Source organism: Eleginops maclovinus, chromosome 19 (genome assembly GCF_036324505.1).
Source record: "Eleginops maclovinus isolate JMC-PN-2008 ecotype Puerto Natales chromosome 19, JC_Emac_rtc_rv5, whole genome shotgun sequence".
NCBI lineage: Eukaryota > Metazoa > Chordata > Actinopteri > Perciformes > Eleginopidae > Eleginops > Eleginops maclovinus.
Genome location: NC_086367.1, coordinates 12,175,254 through 12,199,677, shown reverse-complemented (window position 1 = coordinate 12,199,677; position 24,424 = coordinate 12,175,254). Strand labels below are relative to the sequence as shown.

Below are 24,424 nucleotides of genomic sequence, written 5' to 3'. Positions count from 1 at the left end.
GCACACAGACGCACACAGACGCACACAGACGCACACAGAGGCGTGGGCTCATTATTTATGAACAAGGTCATTGGGATGCATGGGTATGGCCTCCTCTGGGGGCTCAATCTATCAAACGGAGGAGGATAGACTGAAAGAGAGACGCTCTGTCTGCATGGAGATGAGATCACAGGGAGAAAGCTTGAGGAGGGTGTTTTGAAAAAAAGACACATTTATCCCTGGCAAGCAGCAGGAAAATGGCAGAATGGCCTTTTCTCCGGTTTACCTGAAAGGGAGTGAAGCTCAATGAAATCTGAAATCTAGCATTTACAATACTGCTCTGAAAAGATCAAAATTGTAGGTGGTATTGTGCCTTGACCAACGCAAAAAGGCTTGGTGGTCACACAATGAACAAATGAGCTTCTCCACAGTGACCGCCTGTCACACCCTCACTAACAACTATCCTCCTGACAGATAGGGCTGCTGTGTGCTAACAGGAGGGATCGATTATCACAGACAGCCATCGCAGCCTCAGATACAGCCCTGCAATCACACATCTGAAGCTTGTAGCACCTCAACAGGACAGGTCTTTCTTAATCCTGAGCTCCTGACCAAGCCCTAAGTGAGCATTTGCATGTGAGGGGGCTGAAGTTTGAGTAGCAATGATCATAGGTGTGCGAGCAATCTGGGAAGGTGTATATATGCAGGTGAAAGTGTGTCAAGAGCTGGGGATGTGCAAGAGTTGGCTGAGATGGGGGTGGGAAGGGGGTTTTGTGGCTCAGCCTGTTGCGAAGGCAGTGGGGATGGATGCGGCGTGACTGCACAGCCCTCCCTGCCCGAAACTGATAAGGCAGCATGGCACGGGCGGCGGCTAATCCCTTCGCTGGTGAATTACGAAGGAGTCGTGATGCTGAGGGGGTTTACGGTGAGGACAAGAGCAGCAAAGAAAAGCACAGAGGGAGAAAGAGAGCACAGTCGAAATGTGCTGGAAAATGAAACGGATATTTTATATGGAAGCAGGACCTGGAAACAGTGTTGCTTTCTATAAACTACTTGATTTTTTTCTTGAAAATCTTTAAAAACCCATGGTATTTTGGAAGCCGCTGCTCTTAACCGAGCAGTAAGTCATGAATTACCTTCATCACCTTTTAAATAAGATTAATGCAGAGAGGGTTAACACCCATCAGCTTCGGCGTCACCCCTCACCCTTTCATCCTATTCATAATATCCGCCGTCAGACCACAGTGCCCCTGAAGGGTGTCAGAGTGCTAAATGCTACGCTAACAGAGGTCAACTGTTTGACAGTTCACTGCAATGCTGAACGCTGATTTTCTTAATGCTGAGGTAATTCATCCCCATGGTTTCAAACTCAATCTCCCCTTTAAAATATATAATACAAAAACACACACACGTATATATATATGTATGGTCAGTGATGCTGTGATGTTAAGTTACAGAATTTGTAGTAAATGGGCTACAACGATGGTTCCCAATCTGAGGGATATAGAGATTATTAAGATAGTAATTGAAACATGTCTGGTGTACTATATTCTGTTTAGCTTTTTATGTTTTCACCCACTTTGCGTCTTTAGAAAAAAAGTTACAAATTGAAACTGGACAGGAGCCATTGGGCGAAAACAAGCTAAAATACAGATTTTTTAATCAGCAACTATTTAGGCTGCAGGCAGATGACTGCTAAGCGTTGTGTGGCCTGAAGATGCCATGCAAAGGTCTGACATGTCCTGTATGAATAAAAACACAACACACTGTATAATTAGCTGGGAGTAGCTGCGTGAGTAGGAGAGCGTGGCCAGCAGCCTTGGCCCTCGTCACAAGAGGTTGTGTTTTCCTCAGCCCACTACTGAGTGGATTACTGGGACTAAATCTCCTGGATGCTCTGAGTGCTATAATCGCTGAGCGAGCACAGGACCGGGGAGCAGATGTCCCATGGTCCGCAGGGTGAAGGCTGGGGAATTATGTGGGACAATTGCTGGATTGCCTTGGCATCAGGAAACAAGAAGGGAGGGTAAGAGGAGGAGGGGAAAGACTGGAGGATTCAAGCATTGGTTGGGGGGGGGGGGGTGGGGGGGTTGGGGGGTGTGCAGTGGCCGGAGGAGGTTTCTGTGCCACGGTGGTGGGGGAAGAGTTCAGGGGGGAATTACTACGAGGGGAGGCAGGTCAAGCTGGATTGAGATGAGGGAGTCATCAGTGACATGTTATCCCACGGGGAAATAGGAACAGTAGGCTAAACCTCCAGACTGCATCAAATGCTGCGATGTTCAGCCTCGCAGGGCAAGTGGTCAGATTTTACACCCAAGCATGATGCAGTTTATTCAAAATGTTCTGAAAATATGCTTCCTCAGCGGCTCTGGACACCTAGTAACTTCCAAATGGTCATGGCACTCGTGGAAAACTACTACCTATCAAGCAAAGACCCTGCATGAAACCCCTACATGAAAAAGGGGTAATAGAGAAAACAAAGAGAGCCCAGCTACATTTTGCACAGTTGAGTGTTTTCAAAAAGCTGAATGAGGAGAGAAAAAGGGGGGATGAGTCGCAGAGTCATAGTTCCTCCTGCCTCTGTGCACTGCAGATTACTACAAATTTGAGGGAAGAGTCTGTGAGTCATTGCCCGTCCTACTTATGTTAAGTCCCTAATAACCATGAACTCTGATATAATGTGAATTTGCATACATCTATTTTAAGACTGATATGGTCATGGCGATAAAGCATGGAAGGCAGGGAAGAAGAGGGCATGGAGCCAACGGGATCTTCAGACTTACTAAAAATCATAATCTGTTTTCAAATATTATTCAAATGAGCCACAAGAAATCTCAAGAGGCGTCTGTAATCTACAGGGTGTGGAATGACCAGGAAGTAGCTGTACCTTGATATGTTTGACACCACAGCTTACAAGCTTGCTCGGCTGGTACAAATCCCATGATATGTCGAATATCTGAGGAAAAAAACAGACAATGTATTAAAAAATGATTACACAAAAACCAAAACATGATATAAAATTTTACATTATGCAAAATGAGGATCTTCGAATAACATTTCAATGCGATTTTCTTCTAGTTAGATGTTTCTCAAATTTGGAGATCAGATTTCTTACAAAAGACTAGGAAAAAGAACGAAAAAACAACAGTTAATGAAAAGAAAGTGTTGCGTGTGTATGCTTGCACAGGCTTGTAATGGTGTGTGGGCTGAATGAGAAAAGAACAGCTGCCTGTATTTCATCTTTTTTAAATTCCTTTTCATTAGCCGTGGGCCTTCTTAGACGGGCTCTGGAAAACCCACAATCAATCAGGCCTAACTTGTTTATGTCCCCTTTGGGCACGCGCCCCATCCAACATTTATAGCTAATTGAGTCGGTCGATACTGAGCTTGTGACAGAGACAGAGAAGACAGAAAGTGTTTACCCTGTCTGTATGACCGGGAGCGGCTGCCAAAACTTTTCCTTTCCTCCAGTCCCACACGCAGATTGTGTTTTTTGAGTCCAAACCCACAGACACCAGACACTGCAAAGAGAGCAAAAAGGAGAAAAAACATCACAGATTGAACAGACTCTGCTCTGTTGCACTAATAACTGCATAACAAACTGAGCTAGCACTGCGGCATGGCAGGCTACAGAGTAAGGGCTCCAGAGCAGAACAGTTGTCCAGCCCCTGGCGGTTCCAGTGAACACATTTGAGTGCTTTTTGCTGGAGGAGCCTCCTATAGCCGAGTGAGTAGGCAGCAGCAGAGCAGAAGAGCAGCTCTTATGGAAATCCTTCTATACTTGCTTTACATAATGGAAGATATCCTCTTTATCCACTGTCAAATAGGTGTTATAACCTTCTATTGGACCAGGGGCTTTAAAAGTACCTCTATTGATACACTCAAGCAATCATTTTATCGATGTGGCTCTAGTCATTGGGTGACAATTGGTTTAGCCTGAAATAGCCCAATACATTTTAGAGGGAATACCTTGAAAGTTTGTACAGGCCTTGATGGTCCCATCACAATGAATCGTGATGACTCTGGTGATCCTCTGACATTTTCTCAATCCCCACCATCAGGTAAAAATGTTTCCTATTACTTTGGTTTATTACTGAAAATCGTCAGAACTATTCCCTTTCCCATCAGCCTCAGCTAGTCTTCTTTTTTGTGCTAATTTGCATCATGAGTAATTAACATATGAAATATGGTATTCAATATATCTACTGAATACAGTATAAACCTGTTAGCATTGTCATTGTGGGGATCATATAGCATGCTGATGTTAGCATTTAGCTTAACTTCGCACAGCTGCTAGCATGGCTATAGATTCTTAGTCTTGCTAATATCAGTTAATATTTCCAGCTGATAAAAGATGGCACCAATAAGGTATGACAGCTGAGATGGCAAAAAAAATTCCAAAAGCACCTTATAGTGTTGAGTGATAGTTTCAAAAGGGAATATTGTATGCGGTAATGTGTGCAGGCATGTGTTGTATTTTTTTGAAAAACAACAATAAAGTAAAACAAAAGGTCATGAGTTATATTCTTCTTACCAGATAGTAAAACTGCCAATCAGACTAAAGTACCTAGTAGATGTGTCTCAAACATCAGTATATATTTTGATATTGCTTTAATTGACGGGCAGAGTAATGGCACAAGGCATTATTCAGGATTGAGTTCAGCTCTGACTTCCTCTCATTCAGGAAGAGGAGCGATGGAAAGTAAATAGAGCCGCTAAACTGAGAAGCGATGAAGCTTCCTCTGCCTTTAAATAATGTCACTTTCCATCTAAATCTCCAGCTCTCTACCCGAGCAGGAAAATAGCACGGGGTCATCTTCCTGTCTCTTACTGCAAAATACGGGAGGTATAACTCTGAGAACTCCCACGGGAGGAAGGGTAACACGTGTAAAGATAAAAACCTAGAAATGCTTCCAAACAGTATCGATTTTCATCGTCCAAATCAGTATTGGGTTGAGGCTACAGTGTGTAAGTATTGACTGGTGGTGTGCAGGGACCTGACTCAAAAGAGAATGAAAAGGTTGAAAAGCAATGTGCAGATATTGCATGGTCCCCCTGTCCATGTGCAGGCTGTTTCTGTTCATAAGAGTATTTAAAGGCTTACCATGTGCTAAAGCTTTTCTCACCTTAACACCACGCATTGCAGCTGACAGTTTTCCTGTAAAAATCTACCAAGTAGAGCATGTCTGGGTGCAGCTGTCCAGCCAATACTGCTACAGTAATCACAGATGTGTCATTCAGTAACTCAGCCCGGCGGGTGAGCTGTGAAAGCCAGCCTGCAGCTCTATAGAGGAGTTTTGATTGCTGCTACTGTGCCTCTCAAAACGAGCATTTCTGTTGACACTTTCATCTCTTTTTCTATGAACCAGTGCCTTGAAGAAAACATTTTGAAAATTGGGTTGCAATTCAAACAGTACATTTCAGAAGATACTCTGAGGTGCATTCTTATGATTTGAAGATTAGTGTTATTGTGTCACAACTGTACCTGTCCCTCGAGGTCAAAGGCCAGGCAGGCAATGCCGTGTGAGTGCACATCTTTGAGGATGGACACGGTCTGCACGGTGTAGGAGTCCCATACACAGATATATGGCTCCTTGCCCACCTGTCCTGTAGCCACCAACACACGCTCCGGATGCAGTGCTAAACTGCACAGAGAGAGGAGAGGGGGGAAAAAACATCTGGTTAGTATTGCCATTTTGCATGCTTGTGTGTGTTGGTGTGTGCCAGGGGCAGACGATGTATTCACCCTGCCAGCGGAAACCACTGGGATGAGATGAACACATTAAGACTGTGATGGGTCTGAACATGGAAGCAGAGAGGCAGCTTGACAATTAACTCAGTCATGCTCAAATACACAGCTTGGCTTCCTAGGTGCCTACAGGGTGCCAGAAAGTATAAAAAGCAGAACTGGTGAATATGTGAATTTCATTTGTCTCTATTTTTGTCTTTTCAGTGTCCGTTGAACAACTATCGGCCAATTTCACCTTTTTCTAATTCATGTGGGGTTTCCTCGGATCACCAGGCATATGTTTGTAACAATGTTACATAATGTCCCCTCTCCACTCGTACCTCCCCCACCCACAAGCATTCCCACTCTACAGCTGAGCAACAACCCACTGTATAAAGCTGTCACTCTTTCCTCCTGCTCCGCCCATCCTTTCAGCAGTCCCCAGTCACGTTCCAGGCGGGCCTGAGTGATTCACTGGGCAGTTCTTCCTCTTCCTCCATTATAATCAGGATGCCCAGTTTGCCAACTACTCTCCAGAATTTCTAATCCTGGCTTGTGTTCAGGCAGCAGGCCGGATGAAGCTTCTCGGGTCGAGCATCCTCAACTTGCAAGGTCAAGCAAGGCTTTCTTCCACTTTCACTTCCTTATACTATACTCACCTCTCTTTCCTTGTCCTTTTCCTCTCACCTTTACAGGCTGAATCTTTTTGTCTGGCACCTTGTCTGTTTTCAAAACATGCTGTGACCATGAAGTTGACTAAGCTTTGTCAGTGTAATGTCTGACAGTGAGGTGGCTGGGATGTGATATGTCTGATCTCTGACCTGTCATAACCCTGTTATCCCTCATCACCTCCGCTTATCCACCTTCTTTGTTGAACCTGGCACGATTTGTATTTTAACACATATTATATAATCAGAGCAAAGCAGCTATAAATAGCTTTCAGAGGAAGAGAGAAAAAATGATAGGAACACTTTGAGATGCAGACTGACACAGAAGGTAAGACTGCTTTGCAACAAGCAGGAAGTGCACAGCAAATTGTTGTGGAAAAACATGAACACTGAATTGTCAAATGTCCAACAGTTATGGAGTCAATCTCAGGCCAAATGTTTCTGTGGGAAACAATCACTCGACTTTACTCAGGTCTCACTTCCTACTACCTTTAATTTGTAAATCAATGTTTCAGCTTGGGAAATCCAGTTCAGTCTGAGCAAGCCACAACAAGATTTCTGTTTCATTTACATTTCTGTCAGCTGAAGAACTTGCTTAATGCCTTTACTAATGACTTGGCCTGCAGTGCATCACCAGGGTTCTCCTGTTTGATGTATGCAACGGCTGTTTGATTCAGTAGTCTTCCATCTGCCAAGTACAAAACCGGCGTAATACGGCAGGAATTAAACAGCCTGTTTTCATGAAGATAAGAGACATACAAAGAGCCAGAAGATCAGATTCTTTTAGATGAGAATGAGACACACCTCTACTAACTCCAGCATAACTGTTTTCCCTTCATCAACACGAGCAAAACATATTTTTCTATTACAAACAGGAATTATAATAGAGCATCATGGGTGAGTTCCTGTGACAAATTTCCTTCACATTACCCGGCACGAGTTGCCTCTGTATGATTTCTGTCTGCAGTGGATTAAAAAGAGGCAGAGGATTAGCATGTTTCTGAATATCAATACAATACAGGATATTTTCAAGGATTCAACAAAATGTTGTTAATCCTGCCGCCCATTCAAACTCTACCTGAAACACCTGTCCATACATCACAGGCTTAAAGCTACATATAAGACATGAAATGATGATGGTTTGCTCTGCTTTAGTCGAAGAGAGAAAGAAAAGGAATGTATTTTGTACTTACTGAACATGTTGTCATAAAGCTGAGGCAATTTATAGGCTAAATGATTAATACATTAAAAAAATGAAACTGTTAAATATTGTTGTTTTTTGTTATGGGAGACACATTTCAAAATTATTCTGGATGAAGCTTTGGAAATGTGAGTGTAGCTTTCCAGTGAATGAAGCTTTAGCTTGACGCTCGTAACAATCTCCCTCGTCGTAATCCAAATCAAAGAATCCACAGGACAACTCGGTAAATTCAACCGTTTACTTCAATTCAAGAAAAATAAGCACAGAAAATAATGTCTTTTTACAAAGTTATACAGTTTATCCAAAGATCGAGAGAGAATGAGAGAGGTCAAAAAACTGTTTGGCTCCACTCTCGCATTTCCTGACTGACCCCAGATTAACCCCGGAAACTCCTCCCATGAGTGTATCAAAACACCAACAAACTGCATTTAGGCTCCTACATTACCGGCCCCTAATTGTAATCAATGCCCTTGAAGACAATTACTCAAACTTTTAACTTAAATTAAAGGAGCCTACATGCTATGTTACTTTTACTGTAGTTAAAGAACAACAATATAAACAAATCTTATTCTTGTTCATCGCCCTGTCCAAACGGGTCTTTCAAAACAGTTCATCAATTATCTTCTGATTCTTGCAGAAGACATAGCTTTGTTATTGGACGACAAAGCTCATTGGTCTTGGTCTTGACTTTCACCTGACGAACCAGGCCTTTCTTGTCGGGAAAGGTTTCCACAATTCTTCCAAGTGGCCATGAATTTCTGGGTGAAGTGTCGTCTACAATCAGCACCACATCACCGACGCAGAAGTTTCTTCCAGGGGTGAACCATCGTTGACGTTCTTGAAGCTGCATGAGGTATTCCTTGCACCAGCGTTTCCAGAACACGTCCGCGAGGTACTGGACCTGTCTCCATCTACGATTAGCGTACTGGTCGTCCTTGTTGAATACCCCTGGTGGTAATTCAGGTTTGATCTTGAGCAACACCAGGTGGTTGGGTGTTAAAGCCTCTAAATCATTGAGGTCTGAAGATGACTTTGTGATGGGCCTGCTGTTTATGACAGCCTCAGCTTCACACAGCAAGGTATGGAGACCTTCTTCATCCAAAAGTTGTTCCTTCACTGTGATGTTCAGAATCTTCCTCACTGAGCGGATCAGCCGCTCCCAGCTTCCTCCGTGGTGAGAACCTGTGGGAGGATTGAAGTGCCATTGGACGCCCTTCTGTTGCAACTGTTTTGCGATCTTTTTAGTGTTCCACTCTTGGATCGATTTCTTCAACTCACTGTCGGCAAACCGGAAGTTGGTGCCATTATCTGAGTCCATCTCTTTGACTTGGCCTCTTCTGGCAAGGAATCTTCTAATTGCGTTGAGGCACGCGTCCGTGTCAAGTGAAGAGGCAACTTCTAGATGTACGGCTCGTATGGCGAGACACGTGAAGATAACGCCGTATCTCTTTACTTGCCCTCTTCCTCTTTTCACCAGGAACGGGCCGAAGTAGTCGACACCGACTCTTGTGAATGGGGGATCGTCGGGCAGGACCCTGCATTTTGGTAGATCCGCCATGAGTTGTTTGCCAGCAGTTCCGTGTAATTTTTTACAGGTGATGCACTTGGACAAAAACCTTCTGATGGTTCCATTTGCTCCAGGGATCCAGAATCGTTGTCGCAGTTGAGCTAACATGTGATTCCTTCCGGCGTGAGCTGTTATCTCATGAGTATGTCTCAGCACCAGCCTTGTGATGTGCGAATCTTTTGGCAAGATGACTTGCTGTTTGGAATCATCCGGCATTGCTGCTCGGCTCAACCTTCCGCCGACTCTCATGACTCCGTCTTGAAGTACTGGATTCAGCTTATGAAGTGAGCTGCCTTTCTTTACCCTTTGATGCTTCTTTAGGGTTGCCAAGTCTTCTTTGAAACTTTTCTTTTGACAGTACTTCACAATTTCTTTTTCTGCTTCAGTCAAACCTTCACAGGTTAGGTGTGTTCCTTTAAAAGTTTTCTTAAACTGATTCACTCTGCTTTCTCCACTTAAAGTGTTTGGTTCTTTTCTCTTTGCTTTCAGTTCCTTGAGCAAGTCTTTCAGTTTCAGAAACCAGGCAACAGCACGTTTAAGCTTTGTCCAGGATGAGTAGTGAGTCATCCAATAGTCCATTGTATCTTTGGGCTCTTGAGCCTGAATGACATGTACTTGAGCTACTCTTTTGACCTCTGGGTCGTTGACGTCCAGCATTCCAGGATCTGGATTCTTGGGCCACTGATCTTGTGAGCAAAGCAAGAAATTTGGTCTTGAAAGCCAGCTTTCACATGTCAGGAATGCTTCAACAGTCTGTCCTCTCGAGACATGATCAGCGGGATTCAGAGTTGTGTATTCATATTTTTGCAAAACTTCAATTTTTGCATCTGACTCAGCAAGAGCAGTCTGCATTTCATGCATTTCTTTTCTAGCCTTTATGGCGGCTTCTATTCTTTTGTGCTCTGCTTCTCTGTATCCCTTTTCTGCATGCCAATCTGCTTCTTCCTTTTCTATGGCCAACTTCTCCCTTAAAGCAGCAGCCTTTGCATTTAAAGATGCACGCTCCATTTCTGCCTTTATTCTGATTGAGGAAGAAGCTGACAACTCGCTTCCAAATAGTGATCCGCGTCTACTTGTACGTTTAGTAGTCGATTTTGATGATGTAGGCCTATCTGTGTGTGTTACTTGTTCATCACACTCTTCAGCCTGCACTGAGCGTTTCATGACCTCTTTCATCCATTCCTCACATTTCCAGAAGAAATCATCCATTGATTTATCTTTAGGATCAAACCAATTCTTTTGATTATCAGCATATTGGTCCTCATCCATGAATTGTTGCAAACCAGAATTTAGGTTGGACAACTCTTGATGCAAACTACTAAAGTCAACACGCAATTTATTTTTTACAGTGTCGACATTTGCATCGTCTTCCATTAATTGCTCAATTTGCTTTATCATGCTAGTTAGCTGGGACAGCTTGCATTTGCGTGCTTGGATTTGTCTAGCCTTGCGTTCTTCTACAGCCTTCTCAGTCATTTTTACTGTTCGTTTTCCACTGTCTTGTTCATCCATAACAAGCTGAATTTTCCACACTTAGCCTACTTGGTAAAAATGTCGAAGCACCGCAGAGTGAGCGTTACGCTTGAAATCCGTTCCACTTCGTCATTCAGCCGAACGACGGGCACGGCACGCGCATGCACTTCACTGCCGTCCTTGTAAAGTAGCGTCGATTAGCGATCCGCGGCCGAGCAAAGGCAGATAAAACTTACGGTTTGTTGAATTATCTTCTCAATACTACCGTGAAGTCAGTGCAAAGTTCCTTCTTTCGTTATCCGTTTCGAGTCAAGCCGTTCCAAATTCCAGTAGCGTTAATCCATGCAGAGCTAGTTTTTTGACTAATGTAGCTTTCCAGTGAATGAAGCTTTAGCTTGACGCTCGTAACAATCTCCCTCGTCGTAATCCAAATCAAAGAATCCACAGGACAACTCGGTAAATTCAACCGTTTACTTCAATTCAAGAAAAATAAGCACAGAAAATAATGTCTTTTTACAAAGTTATACAGTTTATCCAAAGATCGAGAGAGAATGAGAGAGGTCAAAAAACTGTTTGGCTCCACTCTCGCATTTCCTGACTGACCCCAGATTAACCCCGGAAACTCCTCCCATGAGTGTATCAAAACACCAACAAACTGCATTTAGGCTCCTACAGTGAGGATTTCCTGATTTTCTTTATGTTTTTTTACTTATTAACATATATTTGGGATTTGGTTTGACAAAATAAACCATATGACAATGTCACCCTACACCTAACAGGCATTTCCACTATTTTCTGGCATTTTCTGGATAGCAATAAATCAATCTATTCAACAAAATAATAAAGATAAGTACCAGCCCTTATAAACATAATATTGTGCTGAAACCGGACTCGATATCATGAGCTACTCATCAGTGAGTCAACACTTCATCTCCACATATTTTTCCCTCAGATCTTTGTGAAAATAACATGAATAATTTATCATCATATCCACATTACAAATCAATACAGTAAACATCTTCCAGAAGGGCCAATATACATATCCAAAATGCTGTATATAGTATTGAGACATTATCACTATTAAGGTATTTGATCAAATTGTTGTGATATTTAATTTCAGCTCATAAATGCACTTTAATAATCTAAAGTTTGGCGTCATCGACATCTCAAAGTGAGGGTAAAAAGCGAGGAGATTTAAACCAGAGCAGTAGTAGCTGTTTCCACCTAATCTGTGTGAAACATAACATCACCATTCAATAGGACGTCTGTCCCGGCAACAACGACGCTGAATGCTATTGTGCTAGCAGTAACCGTACTGAAGCCCAGGGGACCCTGATTTGAGGAGACAGATGTGCTCTTTAGAGAACATGCAGCTACTCACAGTAATGATTTGACCTAAGACCTCAGCATCTCACTGACACTCTGCACCGAGCACCTGGAAATATGTGTAAAAGGTAAGGAGCCAAAGAAGCAGACAGCATTGTAATCAACAGTAAAGGGTAGTGGTATGATGTGGTCACAGTCTGCTCCCTCACTCACCTATTTCCTGCATTAGTGTTTCTCAGTCACCTTAGTCACCTGGTAGCCACACCCTGTTTCTCTCTCACTCTCTGTTGCACCCATCAGCTCCACTAGTATAGTGCCACTTCACTCTCACCTCAGTGCCATACTGTACTTCGCAGCATGCAAGTCTTTCTCGCATTACCTCCCAGAATGCTCTCCCAGTTTAGACCTCGCCTGCCCCTAACCAGCCTGCACTGCCCATTTCCCGACACGGCCTATTCCTAGACTATTCTGCCTCGCCTGTTTCCTGACCCTGCCTGTACCTGCGTCTCCGGTCTTGCTTACTCCGGGAACCCTCGCCTGTCCCCGACCTGCCCTTTGCCTACTGTCTGCCGGTTTGTCGTTCAACCTACCACTGTACCATAACTGTACCTTGAAAACTAATAATAAGAAAGCTGGTTACCGACCTTCCCTGGTCTCCCGTGTGTTGCAATTTGGTTCTCCGCTCGTTCCTGAGAGATGTGCTGTTTTTTTAACAATCCTCTCACTAGGTTTTTCTTATTTTATTGTGGTTATGGTTAAAAACATGTATGAGCATGTCAGTCATTAAAGATTTAATAAGGTTGTGAATGAAACCAAAGTAAGAGGTTGTATAGTGTTTTGTCCAATGTGAATTAATCAAAATATAATATTTGAATGCACCTTCCCACTGCTGGAACAAAAACCTATTTTAATTAGGCAATGATAAAATAAATGTATTCACTAAATCTCTCCAAGGTCACTAAAACAAGACCAGTCTAGGTTTAGCATCTATAATCCATAACTTTGGCTGTACTCCATCATAAAGTGAACAAGGTTTTGTAACATGAGACAGCCTTTTACTCCTGCGTCCATAACACTGTCTCATTAACTGTTACGCTCCGTTACAGCAAAACACATGAATCAGCCAAGATAAAATGAATAATAGCAGAAAATAAGGCTAGGGTAGGATCTTTTGAGAATTTGAAAAGCTGATGACAACCCAAAAGCTGATTTTTGCCACAGAAAGTGATATTCTAATTTATACAGAATATGTATAATGTAAATAAAATATTTACTTCCCTTTCAAGCATCCTACTGGGAATGGATTGTGTGTGCTGTGTTGTGAGGGTTATGGAAACTCACACACTTGAAGCATTCTTTAATATTCAGCTTTTTTTTGTGTGTGTTTTGAATGCATTTGTGTGCATATTTCAGGGCGGTGTGTAGATGTTCGGCATGTCAGCATGACTGCAAAAAGGAGAAGTTAAGCTCTGTGGTCCTGACTCCCGCAGTTTTTTAGCAGTAGCCTCAGGTTCTTTAAGGTTTAGACTGGAATGCATAACTGAGGTGCAAGATAGTGGAACACCTACAGAAATCTATGAGGAAAATACAGTTTTACTAGCCTACACATTTTACAAAGGTGGATAATTGTGTTTTAACTAACATTAACAGCACACTAACATTCTCAGTTTATTGTGATATTGCCTAACTTTCTCCACATTAGAATGGCAGACCAGTTAAAAACAGGCTGCAGGGCGAAATAAACCAGAAGGAAGAAACAGAGCCAGCAATTAATTCATGAAATAAAACACCCTTAACATTTTTACTTAGTTCATTAAAACCAAAATGGGCTGAGAAAAAGAAACTGAGAGAGAGAGAGGGATTGTAGAGATATCTGAGGGGGCTGCATCTATTCCACATGAGTTAGTGCAACGTGAGAGTGGTCCAACAGTTATTCAGCACTGCTGAGGACTGCTCGTCAGTCAGATTGAAGTCTAAGTCAAAGGAAGAGTTTATTAAAGGCACAGCTTTCAACATGGCAAAAAAGCAACAAAAGACCAAAATGACACCAAAAGGAGCCTGATCTGACTGAATCCTAGCAATTGTTAGTGAGAACGGAAGTACAGGTGGCCTATGTGCTGGTTTACCAATTCCTTACTTTTGCATTGGTCTCACATTGCAGTCAGTGACTCCTCCCGGTAACGTTTGAACTCAGGCACTTCGCCCAGAGGGCAGCCCGGGGTTAGCATCTCTATTGTCTCATTAATAATGGAGCAGGAGTCCAGCTGACTACCGACAAAGTATATAATACTAGTCATCTCCAAGCCAACCCACACATGTATGTCAACACAAGTGCTGGAGCTTTTGACACGGATCACTGTTGTGTGGCATGCTGAGAACAGTTGTGACATGTCATGTTTATTGCATGTGTGATGTAACACAGGCTACCATGTTGTGTTTTATCAAAGAAAAGGTGACTTGAGGGTATATTTGATTCACCACAACCCACATATAGCTTTCCAATTCAAGGATGCCTTCAAGGACAGCTGTGCTCGAGTGCCTTTCTCAGAATATCACATTAGCATTATTGCTCTGAGTGTGCTGGTAAGACAAGATGTGCGGGCTGCTGTTTAAAAGAGCGTTTCTATTATGTCTGCTTCCAGACAGCAATCAAACCAGCAGTGCCAGCAAAAAAATATATATTGTTAATATTGTTAAGGCAATCTGCAAATAAATTATATTCATTATCATAATGAATGACTTTTTTTTTTAGAGAGAAAATTCCAAGTATTGTCTTTTAACACATCCTCTCATCGGTGGATTTTCTGCTTTTCTTCGTGTGTTAAAATTAAATATCCGTCAGTTATGGGAAAAAAACCTAATTCTCAGGGGAAAAAAAACTATTTTATAGACTAAATCAGTCATTTAGATTTGATTATAGAGTTTACTTGCTGCCATGCCGTCACAAGAGGAGTGGCAGCAGTGTAATCTTCAGTAGTGAGACACAAGCCTTCACCCTTGGTTAAGCTGGTTAAAGGCATCAACCCTGCTGGAGTCACACTGAAGCCCCTTACACACTCCGGGAATGCTGCTGAGTAGGTGTGTGGCCCTTGAGTCCCCTATGGAGCTAAACAAATCATATTACACTAGCCTACAGAAGGTGACACCAGCACCCACAATGAAAACAGCACTGTATCCATTAACGTTATGCTGTGGGTCAGCTGCTGTCCGAGGTGCTGAAACAAACAGTTTTGAGTATTATTACTCTACCTGATTATGTCATCGTTGTGCCCCAGGTAAAATTTCTGCTTATGCTCCCGGGTGTTGTACACAACTCCCACACCGGCGACAAAATAGACTATTTCCTTGGCGGCGGTGTAGTACAGGTTGTTGCGGCACTGATGTCCCCGGTATCCGTACACCCACTCCAGTCTCAGGTGGCAGCTGGGAGCAGTCCTGTCAGCCATGTCCGCACTTCCGTGTGTGTCTCTCTGTCGCGAATGTTTTCTGATATAGTGTCATTCACCAAAAAGGATTTATTTTAAGCCCGTGTGTCCCATTAGTTCCGTTGCATTTCCACCGGTCCCGAGAGAGCGTTGAAATTAGGCATTTTTGAGGGTCATGTGAATTTATAGTCTCGCTGTCGGATAGGATGAAATCCCTCTGTCTCTATTTGAGAAACAGCTTTCTAGGCAGTGGTTCTCATTGTGGTAGTCTACTTGTACTTCTGAAGCCCGAGGCTTGCGGTCCTCCTCGACACAGGTCAAAGCTCCTGTCAAATCCTACAAAGATGGAGCTGCACTGTTATTCCGCAAGCACCGCCCACAAAGATGACGGATCAGCTTGTTGTCCAATCAAATCCTTTAACTCGTCCTCGAGGGGGGAAAAAAGCAGGAGCAGACATCTCCGTCATAGCTGGAAAAGTTGTGCTAGGCTACATATTAAACTAAATGTACAATAAAAACGATTTGTTTAAATTGACACTGTGTCATATTGGAAATGTCATACTTGTTTGAGTGAATTGTACTACAGAAAATCCACTTAAAATAGATAATATTGAAATGTAAGTGTATGCATGCACTTATACTAGAAAATACTATAGGCCTAATTTATATCATAAGATAAAGAATGTAAACATTGACATTTCATACACAGAACATCCAAGTCCATGGATGCTTTGATGTGTCCATGATATGCCTTTTACATTGCATTTATTTTGTTGTTTTATTTTTATTTGCCACCTTGTATTTATGCATTTTTGCAACATTGTTTCAACATCAATGTATTATTCAATATATTAAAAATGTTATGTTGTGTGCTGTACTTTTTCCTTAGAGGAAGCACAGCAGTGAAGTACCGCCCCCTCCACGGTTGCCGAGCGACTGAGGAAGCTTCACTCTCGCCATTATCCCAGTTCTAAACAGCTTTAGCTTGATAGCCGACTTTTACACCTAATTTTACCTCCAACAAAGCGATGGAGGTGGCAATGGACCCTTTGTTTCTTGCGTGGAGCTATTTCAGGAGGCGAAAACTCCAACAATGTTCTGATATTTGCACAAAAATATTACAAGACAACTCGTACGATCAGGTACTGTGGTGCAGTTAGCCTGGGGCTAGCCTAGCATGCTAGCGATTATCCTGCTAGTTTGCTAAAGCAGGAAAGCGGTAAAACCCGGAGTTTAATCCCGATTAGTCGAGTACTTGTAGTTTAACATAATCGAATGTAGGTAATGTTAACGTTGTATTGACTGGCACGTCTTTGAACCAACATTTGTCTTACTTGTTGCAGCATATTCGTGTCATTGTTGTGCATTTCCTTTTCACGTCTCAGTTTTGTTTTTTCTTTGCACCTTGACTCCCTTTTATTTTCTTATTTCCCCCAACCTATTCACATCTATCCACAAAATCTGTCCTCTTCTCTCACTTATTCACTGCATGCTTTCCCAAGGACTCCTCTTTGCCTATCTCAGAGGTAACCATGTTCCTCTCTGCCATCCTTTGTGGAGACGATAGTTTAACATAGACCAAAACTGTAACATGTTCACCTGTACATCCGAGGACATCTATGTGATTGAAACATTGTTTGCTTCATAGGCTGCATGGAGCTTGAAAACCTGTGCTCTCACAGAGATGGTATACATAGATGAAGTTGAGGTCGACCAGGAGGGCATTGCTGAGATGATGCTGGATGAGAGCTCTATTGCTCAAGTTGCACGTGAGTTCAAACTCTTCTTATTGCCTTACATTTAGGTATATTAGTACGTTTTAATGATTCAGTGTTTAAATGTGTATGATTGACAATACTTCATTCTCTCCCAGGACCCGGAACATCACTGAGGCTCCCAGGAACAAGTCATGGCGGAGGTCCCACACCGGCTATCAGGTACTGTCTGCCAGGCTGAGATTTTCTAATGTTTGATAATGTTACCATTGACAACATTTTCAACAAACTAATTAACCGTGATCTAAATGTTCTTTTATGAATTCAAGGCCTTTGACACAATCAGGGCGTCCTATAACAGGATTTGTGAGACCCAGCACACAGTCAGGGCGTCCTGGTACAATGGAGCAGGCCATCAAGACCCCGCGCACTGCAAGCACTGCTCGTCCTGTCACTAGTGCTTCTGGCAGATTCATTCGTCTTGGAACAGTGAGTACATGTGCAGGATATTGTGTTAGTCTGCAACGACTGGGAGGCTTCATGTGAAACATGGTGAATTTGGCCTATCAGTATTATTATTTCCAAATCATGTGACATTAGTTTGCGATATTGACTGTGAAGATGATATTTCGCATGACATTTTGTTTCCCTGTTTCTATAGGCTTCAATGTTAACCAATCCCGAAGGACCATTTATAAATTTGTCAAGACTAAATCTGGCCAAGTATTCCCAAAAGCCTAATTTATCGAGGGTAAGAATGAGACTGTTATTTGCACACGCCACAAATATATAATTTTCTTTCTTCTCATCTCATTCTCGTTATTTCTCTTTCTCAGACACTTTTTGAGTACATCTTCCATCATGAAAATGATGTGAAAAATGTAAGTGTTTACTAAGGCTACTTCATACAGACTATTCATCCAATTACTTTGTTAGATTGTTGACTATTAAAAATGCAACTCAAACCTTTTATTTTTTGACCAGGCATTAGATTTGGCTGCTCAAGCTACTGAACACGCCCAGTTCAAAGACTGGTGGTGGAAAGTTCAGCTGGGGAAATGCTACTACAGGTAACTTAAAGATATCCGCTCATTTCTGATGCTTAATGACGTTTCATTTTTTAAAATCATGCTATGATAAATGTCTCTGATCTTTGCAGGCTAGGTTTGTATAGAGAATCAGAAAAACAGTTTAGATCAGCTCTCAACCATCAAGAGGTCGTGGATACATATCTGTACCTTTCAAAGGTAGGGACACATTACGAATTTGTTGCATATCAGAAAATTAAAGCATACAGTATAAGCATGTTAAAAAAACCTAAATACAAGCAATTACCTGAAAAATTCTATGATATTTCCCTTGTAAGCCAATTGTTTGGTTTTTCCCTTAGGTGTATCAGCGCCTGGATCAACCAATAACAGCACTTAGCCTTTTGAAGCAAGGCCTGGACCATTTTCCTGGTGAGGTTACTCTTCTAACAGGAATCGCTCGCATACATGAGGTAGAGTTTATCGATTTGATCCTTACTAAAGAGTCCACTTAGATAACACTGCCACAATGAAATAAGAAGCCATATTTATGGTTTATACTGTCACAGGAGATGAACAACATCTCATCAGCCACAGAGTATTACAAAGATGTCCTGAAGCAGGACAACACTCACGTGGAGGCTATAGCCTGCATAGGCAGCAATCACTTCTACACCGATCAGCCTGAGATCGCACTGCGCTTTTACAGGTCAGATAAACATTTACGCATAATTAATGTAATGCATTTTTACAGGATATGTAATGAGAAAGGATATCCCATCTGTGATTAAATAAGTTTCCCCCATTGCTAGACGGCTACTCCAGATGGGAGTTTATAACTGCCAGCTGTACAACAACCTGGGTTTGTGCTGCTTCTACGCGCAACAGTACGACATGACTTTGTCCTCATTCGAGAGGGCTCTGGCCCTGGTGGCCAATGATGAAGAGCAGGCTGATGTATGGTACAACATTGGACATGTTGCTGTGGTGAGTTAACAAACACTCAAAATATCCCAGAATGTCTTGAGTGCTGCAGGAAATCCCCTAAAACAGAATTAGTTAACATCTTTGCTCTTACGGTTCCCTCTTCTCACAAGTCGGTGGGATTTTTGTATCGGTTTTTGTTAAGATCCCTGAAATAAGCTCAGGATAGTATCAGGTTTTGTGCTACAACATAAACTACGTTTGTTATTATCTGACTTCGGAATTTTGATATCGTCTTCAAAAAGGCGGATGTTTTGGTGGCTGAATGAGACTCTAAAGGTTGTCAGAGAAACTTCATGTTATCTCTTGTTATCCATTTGAAGTCTATCCTTAGTTATTCACTTGTGATGATTGCATTTCTACTTCCAAAATCATATAAGTAGGGTTTATTTGTTAACATTATCTTGCTAAACAAAAGATGTAAATACCCTTAACCAGGCTTTTTTTCCGGGGAACCCAGAGCAATAATAAGCTGGCCTACAAAAACGTGTGATTCCTGCAGCCCTATTTACTGAATGTAACCCCCTTTTATATGGTTTACAGTTAAAATAATGCATATGTCAGTTTATTGTGAATAGAACTTAAAAAGCTTACAGAAAGCACAAAAATTGGTGTTTAAACGTTTTATTTTTACAGGGCATTGCAGACTTGACGCTGGCCTACCAGTGTTTTAAACTGGCTTTGGCTTTTAATAATGACCATGCTGAGGCCTACAACAACTTGGCTGTGCTGGAGCTGCGCAAAGGTCGTATCGAACAGGTGAAGTCATATACAGTAGCTTTTATTCCACTGTTAAAATACGAGGTATGAGATCATAGCGTTGTCATTTTAGACCCTCTCATACACCAGAAATCTACCAAGCTATTAGACCACAAGATCTGGGCAATTAATCAATTTTGCATTAACATGATATTGTGAGACAACATATTATGAGATGTACCAGTAATCCCGCGGCAACATAGGCCATATACTCTTCAAATTGAACTTAAACTGCCTGCTCCTGATCTAATGAAATGTTAGAATAGCGTCACGATTTATTTTGAAGATGCCCATTTTTCAGATGTTACTATAAATGAGAGATTGCAAGCTGTCGTTAAAGCAACATTTCTGCAGTTTTTCGAATTATGTAAAATGTGAGCCCAGTGAGATTTTTTATGTGTGATTTAGTGGAAATACTCAGATTACATTTTTTGGATGTTGAAAATCAAGAGGTTTTCAATTTAAACGTGGATAATATTAATGTTTGTCCTATCTTTGACCCAGTCTAAAGCCTTCCTGCAGACTGCTGAATCACTGGCTCCTCACATGTATGAGCCACACTTCAATCTCTCCATTCTCTCTGAAAAGGTAACTTATCCGTTTTCATGATCTGATTCTAAACATCTGAACTAGTTAAAAGACAAAGTAAAATCTCCACAACACAGTCTGCCTAAGTGATTTTGTTTCTGTTTCCAGATTGGTGACCTTCAGAGCAGCTATACTGCGGCCCAAAAGTCTGAGGACTCCTTTCCGGAGCATGTTGACACTCAGCAGCTTCTGAAGCAACTTCGAGAACACTTTTCGGTGCTGTGAGTGTCCGACCAGCATGCGTAGGAAGCAAGGTGTGGTTTGAATAATGTAGTTGTCATAGATAAGACATAATGTGCCGTCTTGTGCGAATAAGCTTCATAACAATCAGACATAGAAACCAACAAACGGGCATTAGTTTTGGTCAGTGTTTATTTATCAAATGCTTTGTATTGACTAAACTCTCAGTTTATTTGGTACATCATCTTCATTCAACAAAAATAGTAATCTTGCCTTGATTGGTTAGCTTGTTTGTGTCATTGAATTAACTGATGGCAAGGTTAAACAGTGGAAAGATTCTGAATGTATGATGTATCAAACTGATATTGATTTGTTTTGCCCCTTTTTTAAGAGGCTAATATATGTTTTGCTGCCAGCCACATCATCAACAATACATTGTGTCCCATGCTGGTACTGCTGTGTTTTTCCAAAGTAAGGGCTTGTCGACCAGTGTTTGTGGAAAATACACTAAATTTTGATGAGAACTTCCATGCAACACAATTAAAAAACATCAATCAATCAACAATCCCTTACCTTGATAAGTGACGATCTCAATGCTGCGTTGTCATGCAACATATGACTTGTAAAAATGTACAATTTTTGTAAAGGTGGTAGTTTTGCTGACTAACTTGATGTACAAACCTGTATAGTATTAAGTCATGTGTACATAGAAAAGGTCATTTATGTATTTTATTACTAGTAAATGGTGATCTTACATTAATAGTTCACTGCATAAATCAGATGTATTTTATTACTAGTAAATGGTGATCTTACATTAATAGTTCACTGCATAAATCAGATGTATTTTATTACGTTTACCCTTTACCTTGCCAATTGGTAGTTTCAGCAAAAAATAAACACAATAAAAAGATTTGGAAGATGTGTTAAAGTCTCTTGAATGGTGTATATCCCTGATTGAATATGATTGTATTAAAATCACATTAACCTGCAGACTTTGGAGCCATTTGGCAAATCCATTTCAGTATATGATTGCATGGAGCGTCATTCCAGGATTTAAAGGGGTTTTTTCTGGGATATGTTGCTGCGCAGTCCTCATTAGCCTGGTCGTTGGGCTCTCCATCATTCCAGTAACTGAAACAAATAATAATTTATTGAACCAAAAGAAACTGCTTACGAAACAATTGTTTATCACTATTTTATTATAAATGGTATCACACATGGATTAAAGCCACAGCTATAAGTATTTGAAAGTGGTATCACAACAATTCCAATGTACACCAATAGGTGGTAGTTTCCGATTTGATTCTTAAACAAGTCATAACATGTTCTTCACCCTTTTCCACACTTTGTTGACCAGAGCCTAATATTTGTGGAATATCAAATCTAATCTAATCTAAACGTAACTTTAGCACTTCATGGCTCTCTCTGCCAATTGTATTGCAGGCTGTGGGAATGCTTCAGAACATTTGGATTTGGATCATTAAAATAAAGGTATTCATTTTATTTTAATCAAAGTTCAAGTGAAGCCATGAGTGTTAAAGTCGTGTTGAATCTAAAGTAATCACATTTGTGAATATAGATCTTTCTTGTATGTTAATGTTACCCTTCAGTCAGTCTTGTTCCATCCAGCCATTTCCATATCCCTTCTTCCTCGATATCTCTCAATCCGATCCAGAAGCCACTTTGGCTTATGTATAGAGAGGGGTTTTGATAATGTATTATCAATTCAGTTATTGCCATCTGTGAAAGCAAATGTACACAAAAACATGTACAGTACATTCATTAATCTTATTGGTTTGCATGTCACACCAAGCACATTTACTGCTCAGAATAAAAAGTGTAAAGTGTTAAAGAGAATTACAAAACGATGGAATAGCAGTCTTACGTGTTTCTCTCTGCTGTCTATCACTGCCAAGTCACCTCCTTGGTTTGTACAGAACTGTCTGGCTTCCTGCCATGTCTTACGTGAAAAAGCATCAGAGAAAGGAAAGAAGTAACACACTGAGTTCATGAAGGTCCATCCTGGTAGGCAGTGTCTGCAGCCCTCTTCTGTTGCCAAAGATAAAGGGAAACATAATGTGTTGTTGGTAGGTTGGGTTAAAATAATTATTGATAACACAATCAGTGGGGGAAAAAAGTACTCACTAATCAGTGGGATGTGGGATTTCAAAGCTGATATTTCCATTTGCATTTGGTCACTCAGCTTATTGTAGTTGATGCTTTTGCTTTTATGGTGTTCAATCTCCCACTTGGTGAGTTGCTGCTCCTTCATCTCTAAGGCTAGTTGCTTCAAAACTTCGTTCCTGTTCCAGATCACAGCGTCGTAAGCAGCCTGCAGTTTGGCCACCTCAGCGCTGATGTCCATTATGGTACCCTGTCCATAAGTAAATTTACCATCTGTAAGTGTACAAGACTTAGTGTTACTGAAGAAATGAAGTTTCCTTAAATCAAACATAAAACAGTTTACAGTACTGGCCAACAGTACACAATAACAAGTCAAACGTTAAAAACAAGAAGGAGTAGAAAATGATGAAATGAAACATACTGTATTTAGGTTTTTCGGTGCACAGGTATTCAAAACATTGCCATATTTGACTTGTTTCTTATTGAGCATTGACAGGAAAACAACACTATGTGTTCCTACCAACACATTTAGTATAATCAAGATAAAAATAAAATCAATAGTCCATTGGTATTATTATTATTATTTATTGTTGTATTTGTTCTTATATTTGCTTAGCCCTGTTTTTATCTCCATCAATTCCTTAGGAAAATATCTAGTTAGCTCTTTAGCTAAATGCTACTGTGCTGTACTTGCTATTTAACAGTGGGTTTATCAGAACACCTGCTGTTGATTCCTCTGGAAGATTTGATGAGTGGGAATCAAAAACATTCAAACTTTTAATATTTTTAACTGTAGTGTTAGCTTCAAGTTTTCTACTTGAATATTGACTTTACTCTCTATTAGCGGTGCTACAACATTTAATCTATCTCTAGGTAAAGTTACTTGAAAATGTCCATTTACTCCTAATTTGTATTTATACTTGCTTACTTTTTGAATGCATATGCTGTACCTTTTGCTCCATTAAATTTGATACCTTACCCGTGTAACAACTTACAATAGACTCCCAGGCCGATGTCCACTGCTAGTAGAATGACAGCAAGCACTGCAAGGCTTACTGTCAGTCGTTTGTAATGATTCAAACTAGATTCAGGTCTCCCCATTGACATGGACACTGCACAAAAGTGGTGGACCAATAGCAAAGACAAGAAAAGTACACAATGTAACAACAGTTCAATATAACAAAACAAGAAACTGTATATTTAGAATATGCTACCAGTATCATTGTACAGATTACAGTTTATTTTTGAAGTGGGACGTTTACCTTGTTCTTGCTCTTGGTTTGAGTAGAGAGTGAGCTCATCTCCACTGATGTCCTCTTGATGGATCAGTTTTTTATAAGAACCATCAAATGTACCTGCAGTTTGTGAGTCCTCCATTTTAACTATGAGGATGTGAGCAGTCTTAGTCTGACGTGACTGTCCAGAAAGGACTATTTGTCAGGACCTTGCCCTATGTGTGTGTGTGTGTGTGTGTGTGTGTGTGTGTGTGTGTGTGTGTGTGTGTGTGTGTGTGTGTGTGTGTGTGTGTGTGTGTGTGAGAACATCATTACAAACAGAAAATCAAGTTCATTTGTTAAACATTTACAGGGGGGTGCACGTAATTTCAAGAGCAGTGTCATTTTCTGATCACAAAATCATCTAATATAAAAACATTCAAGCATTTTTTTATTTCTTTAGGT

General features: G+C 41.1%; 3 protein-coding genes across 4 annotated transcripts in view; 1 reads left to right on the top strand and 2 right to left on the bottom strand.

The window, feature by feature from the left end:
* Window positions 1–15,670, bottom strand: part of eml5 (EMAP like 5) — a 38,085-nt gene extending 22,415 nt beyond the window's left edge. Inside the window, exons 1-4 of the mRNA XM_063908812.1 lie at window positions 15,192–15,670; window positions 5,465–5,624; window positions 3,402–3,500; window positions 2,867–2,935 (exon numbers count right to left, since the gene is read on the bottom strand). Of these exons, the coding sequence (XP_063764882.1) occupies window positions 2,867–2,935; window positions 3,402–3,500; window positions 5,465–5,624; window positions 15,192–15,388 (525 nt within the window). The 5' untranslated portion in view covers window positions 15,389–15,670. The remainder of the gene's footprint in view (window positions 1–2,866; window positions 2,936–3,401; window positions 3,501–5,464; window positions 5,625–15,191) is intronic.
* Window positions 15,671–16,287: 617 nt separating this feature from the next.
* On the top strand, window positions 16,288–21,542 carry ttc8 (tetratricopeptide repeat domain 8). 2 transcript variants are annotated; one of them, XM_063909506.1, is made up of 15 exons: window positions 16,288–16,509; window positions 16,870–16,893; window positions 17,016–17,136; window positions 17,241–17,304; window positions 17,412–17,571; window positions 17,744–17,833; window positions 17,919–17,963; window positions 18,067–18,152; window positions 18,242–18,329; window positions 18,473–18,583; window positions 18,680–18,819; window positions 18,923–19,097; window positions 19,731–19,853; window positions 20,358–20,441; window positions 20,550–21,542. In XM_063909506.1, exons 1-15 carry the CDS (start codon window positions 16,396–16,398, stop codon window positions 20,664–20,666), a joined length of 1,542 nt encoding a protein of 513 aa, XP_063765576.1. In that variant the 5' UTR covers window positions 16,288–16,395; the 3' UTR covers window positions 20,667–21,542. The 2 variants fall into 2 exon arrangements, with proteins under 2 accessions (XP_063765576.1, XP_063765577.1); XM_063909507.1 differs by lacking the exon at window positions 16,870–16,893 and having other exon boundaries at window positions 16,297–16,509.
* On the bottom strand, window positions 20,796–24,195 carry LOC134881908 (CD209 antigen-like). The gene is made up of 6 exons (XM_063909508.1): window positions 24,008–24,195; window positions 23,741–23,857; window positions 22,767–23,018; window positions 22,507–22,670; window positions 22,225–22,361; window positions 20,796–21,752 (listed from the first exon to the last, which is right to left on the bottom strand). The coding sequence occupies exons 1-6, from the start codon at window positions 24,120–24,122 to the stop codon at window positions 21,602–21,604; spliced, it is 936 nt and encodes a 311-aa protein (XP_063765578.1). The 5' UTR covers window positions 24,123–24,195; the 3' UTR covers window positions 20,796–21,601.
* Window positions 24,196–24,424: the final 229 nt, after the last annotated feature.

Excerpts from the sequence above, each read along its gene's own strand:
- ttc8 (XM_063909506.1), top strand. The coding sequence starts at position 16,396 with ATGGAGGTGGCAATGGACCCTTTGTTTCTTGCGTGGAGCTATTTCAGG. Across the intron at positions 17,572-17,743 it reads GATTCATTCGTCTTGGAACA|GCTTCAATGTTAACCAATCC; the intron begins GTGAGTACATGT and ends CTGTTTCTATAG. Across the intron at positions 18,330-18,472 it reads CATATCTGTACCTTTCAAAG|GTGTATCAGCGCCTGGATCA; the intron begins GTAGGGACACAT and ends TTTTTCCCTTAG.
- LOC134881908 (XM_063909508.1), bottom strand. The coding sequence starts at position 24,122 with ATGGAGGACTCACAAACTGCAGGTACATTTGATGGTTCTTATAAAAAA. Across the intron at positions 22,671-22,766 it reads ATCCCACATCCCACTGATTA|AAGAGGGCTGCAGACACTGC; the intron begins GTGAGTACTTTT and ends CTTTGGCAACAG. Across the intron at positions 21,753-22,224 it reads GGAACAAGACTGACTGAAGG|TTACTGGAATGATGGAGAGC; the intron begins GTAACATTAACA and ends TATTTGTTTCAG.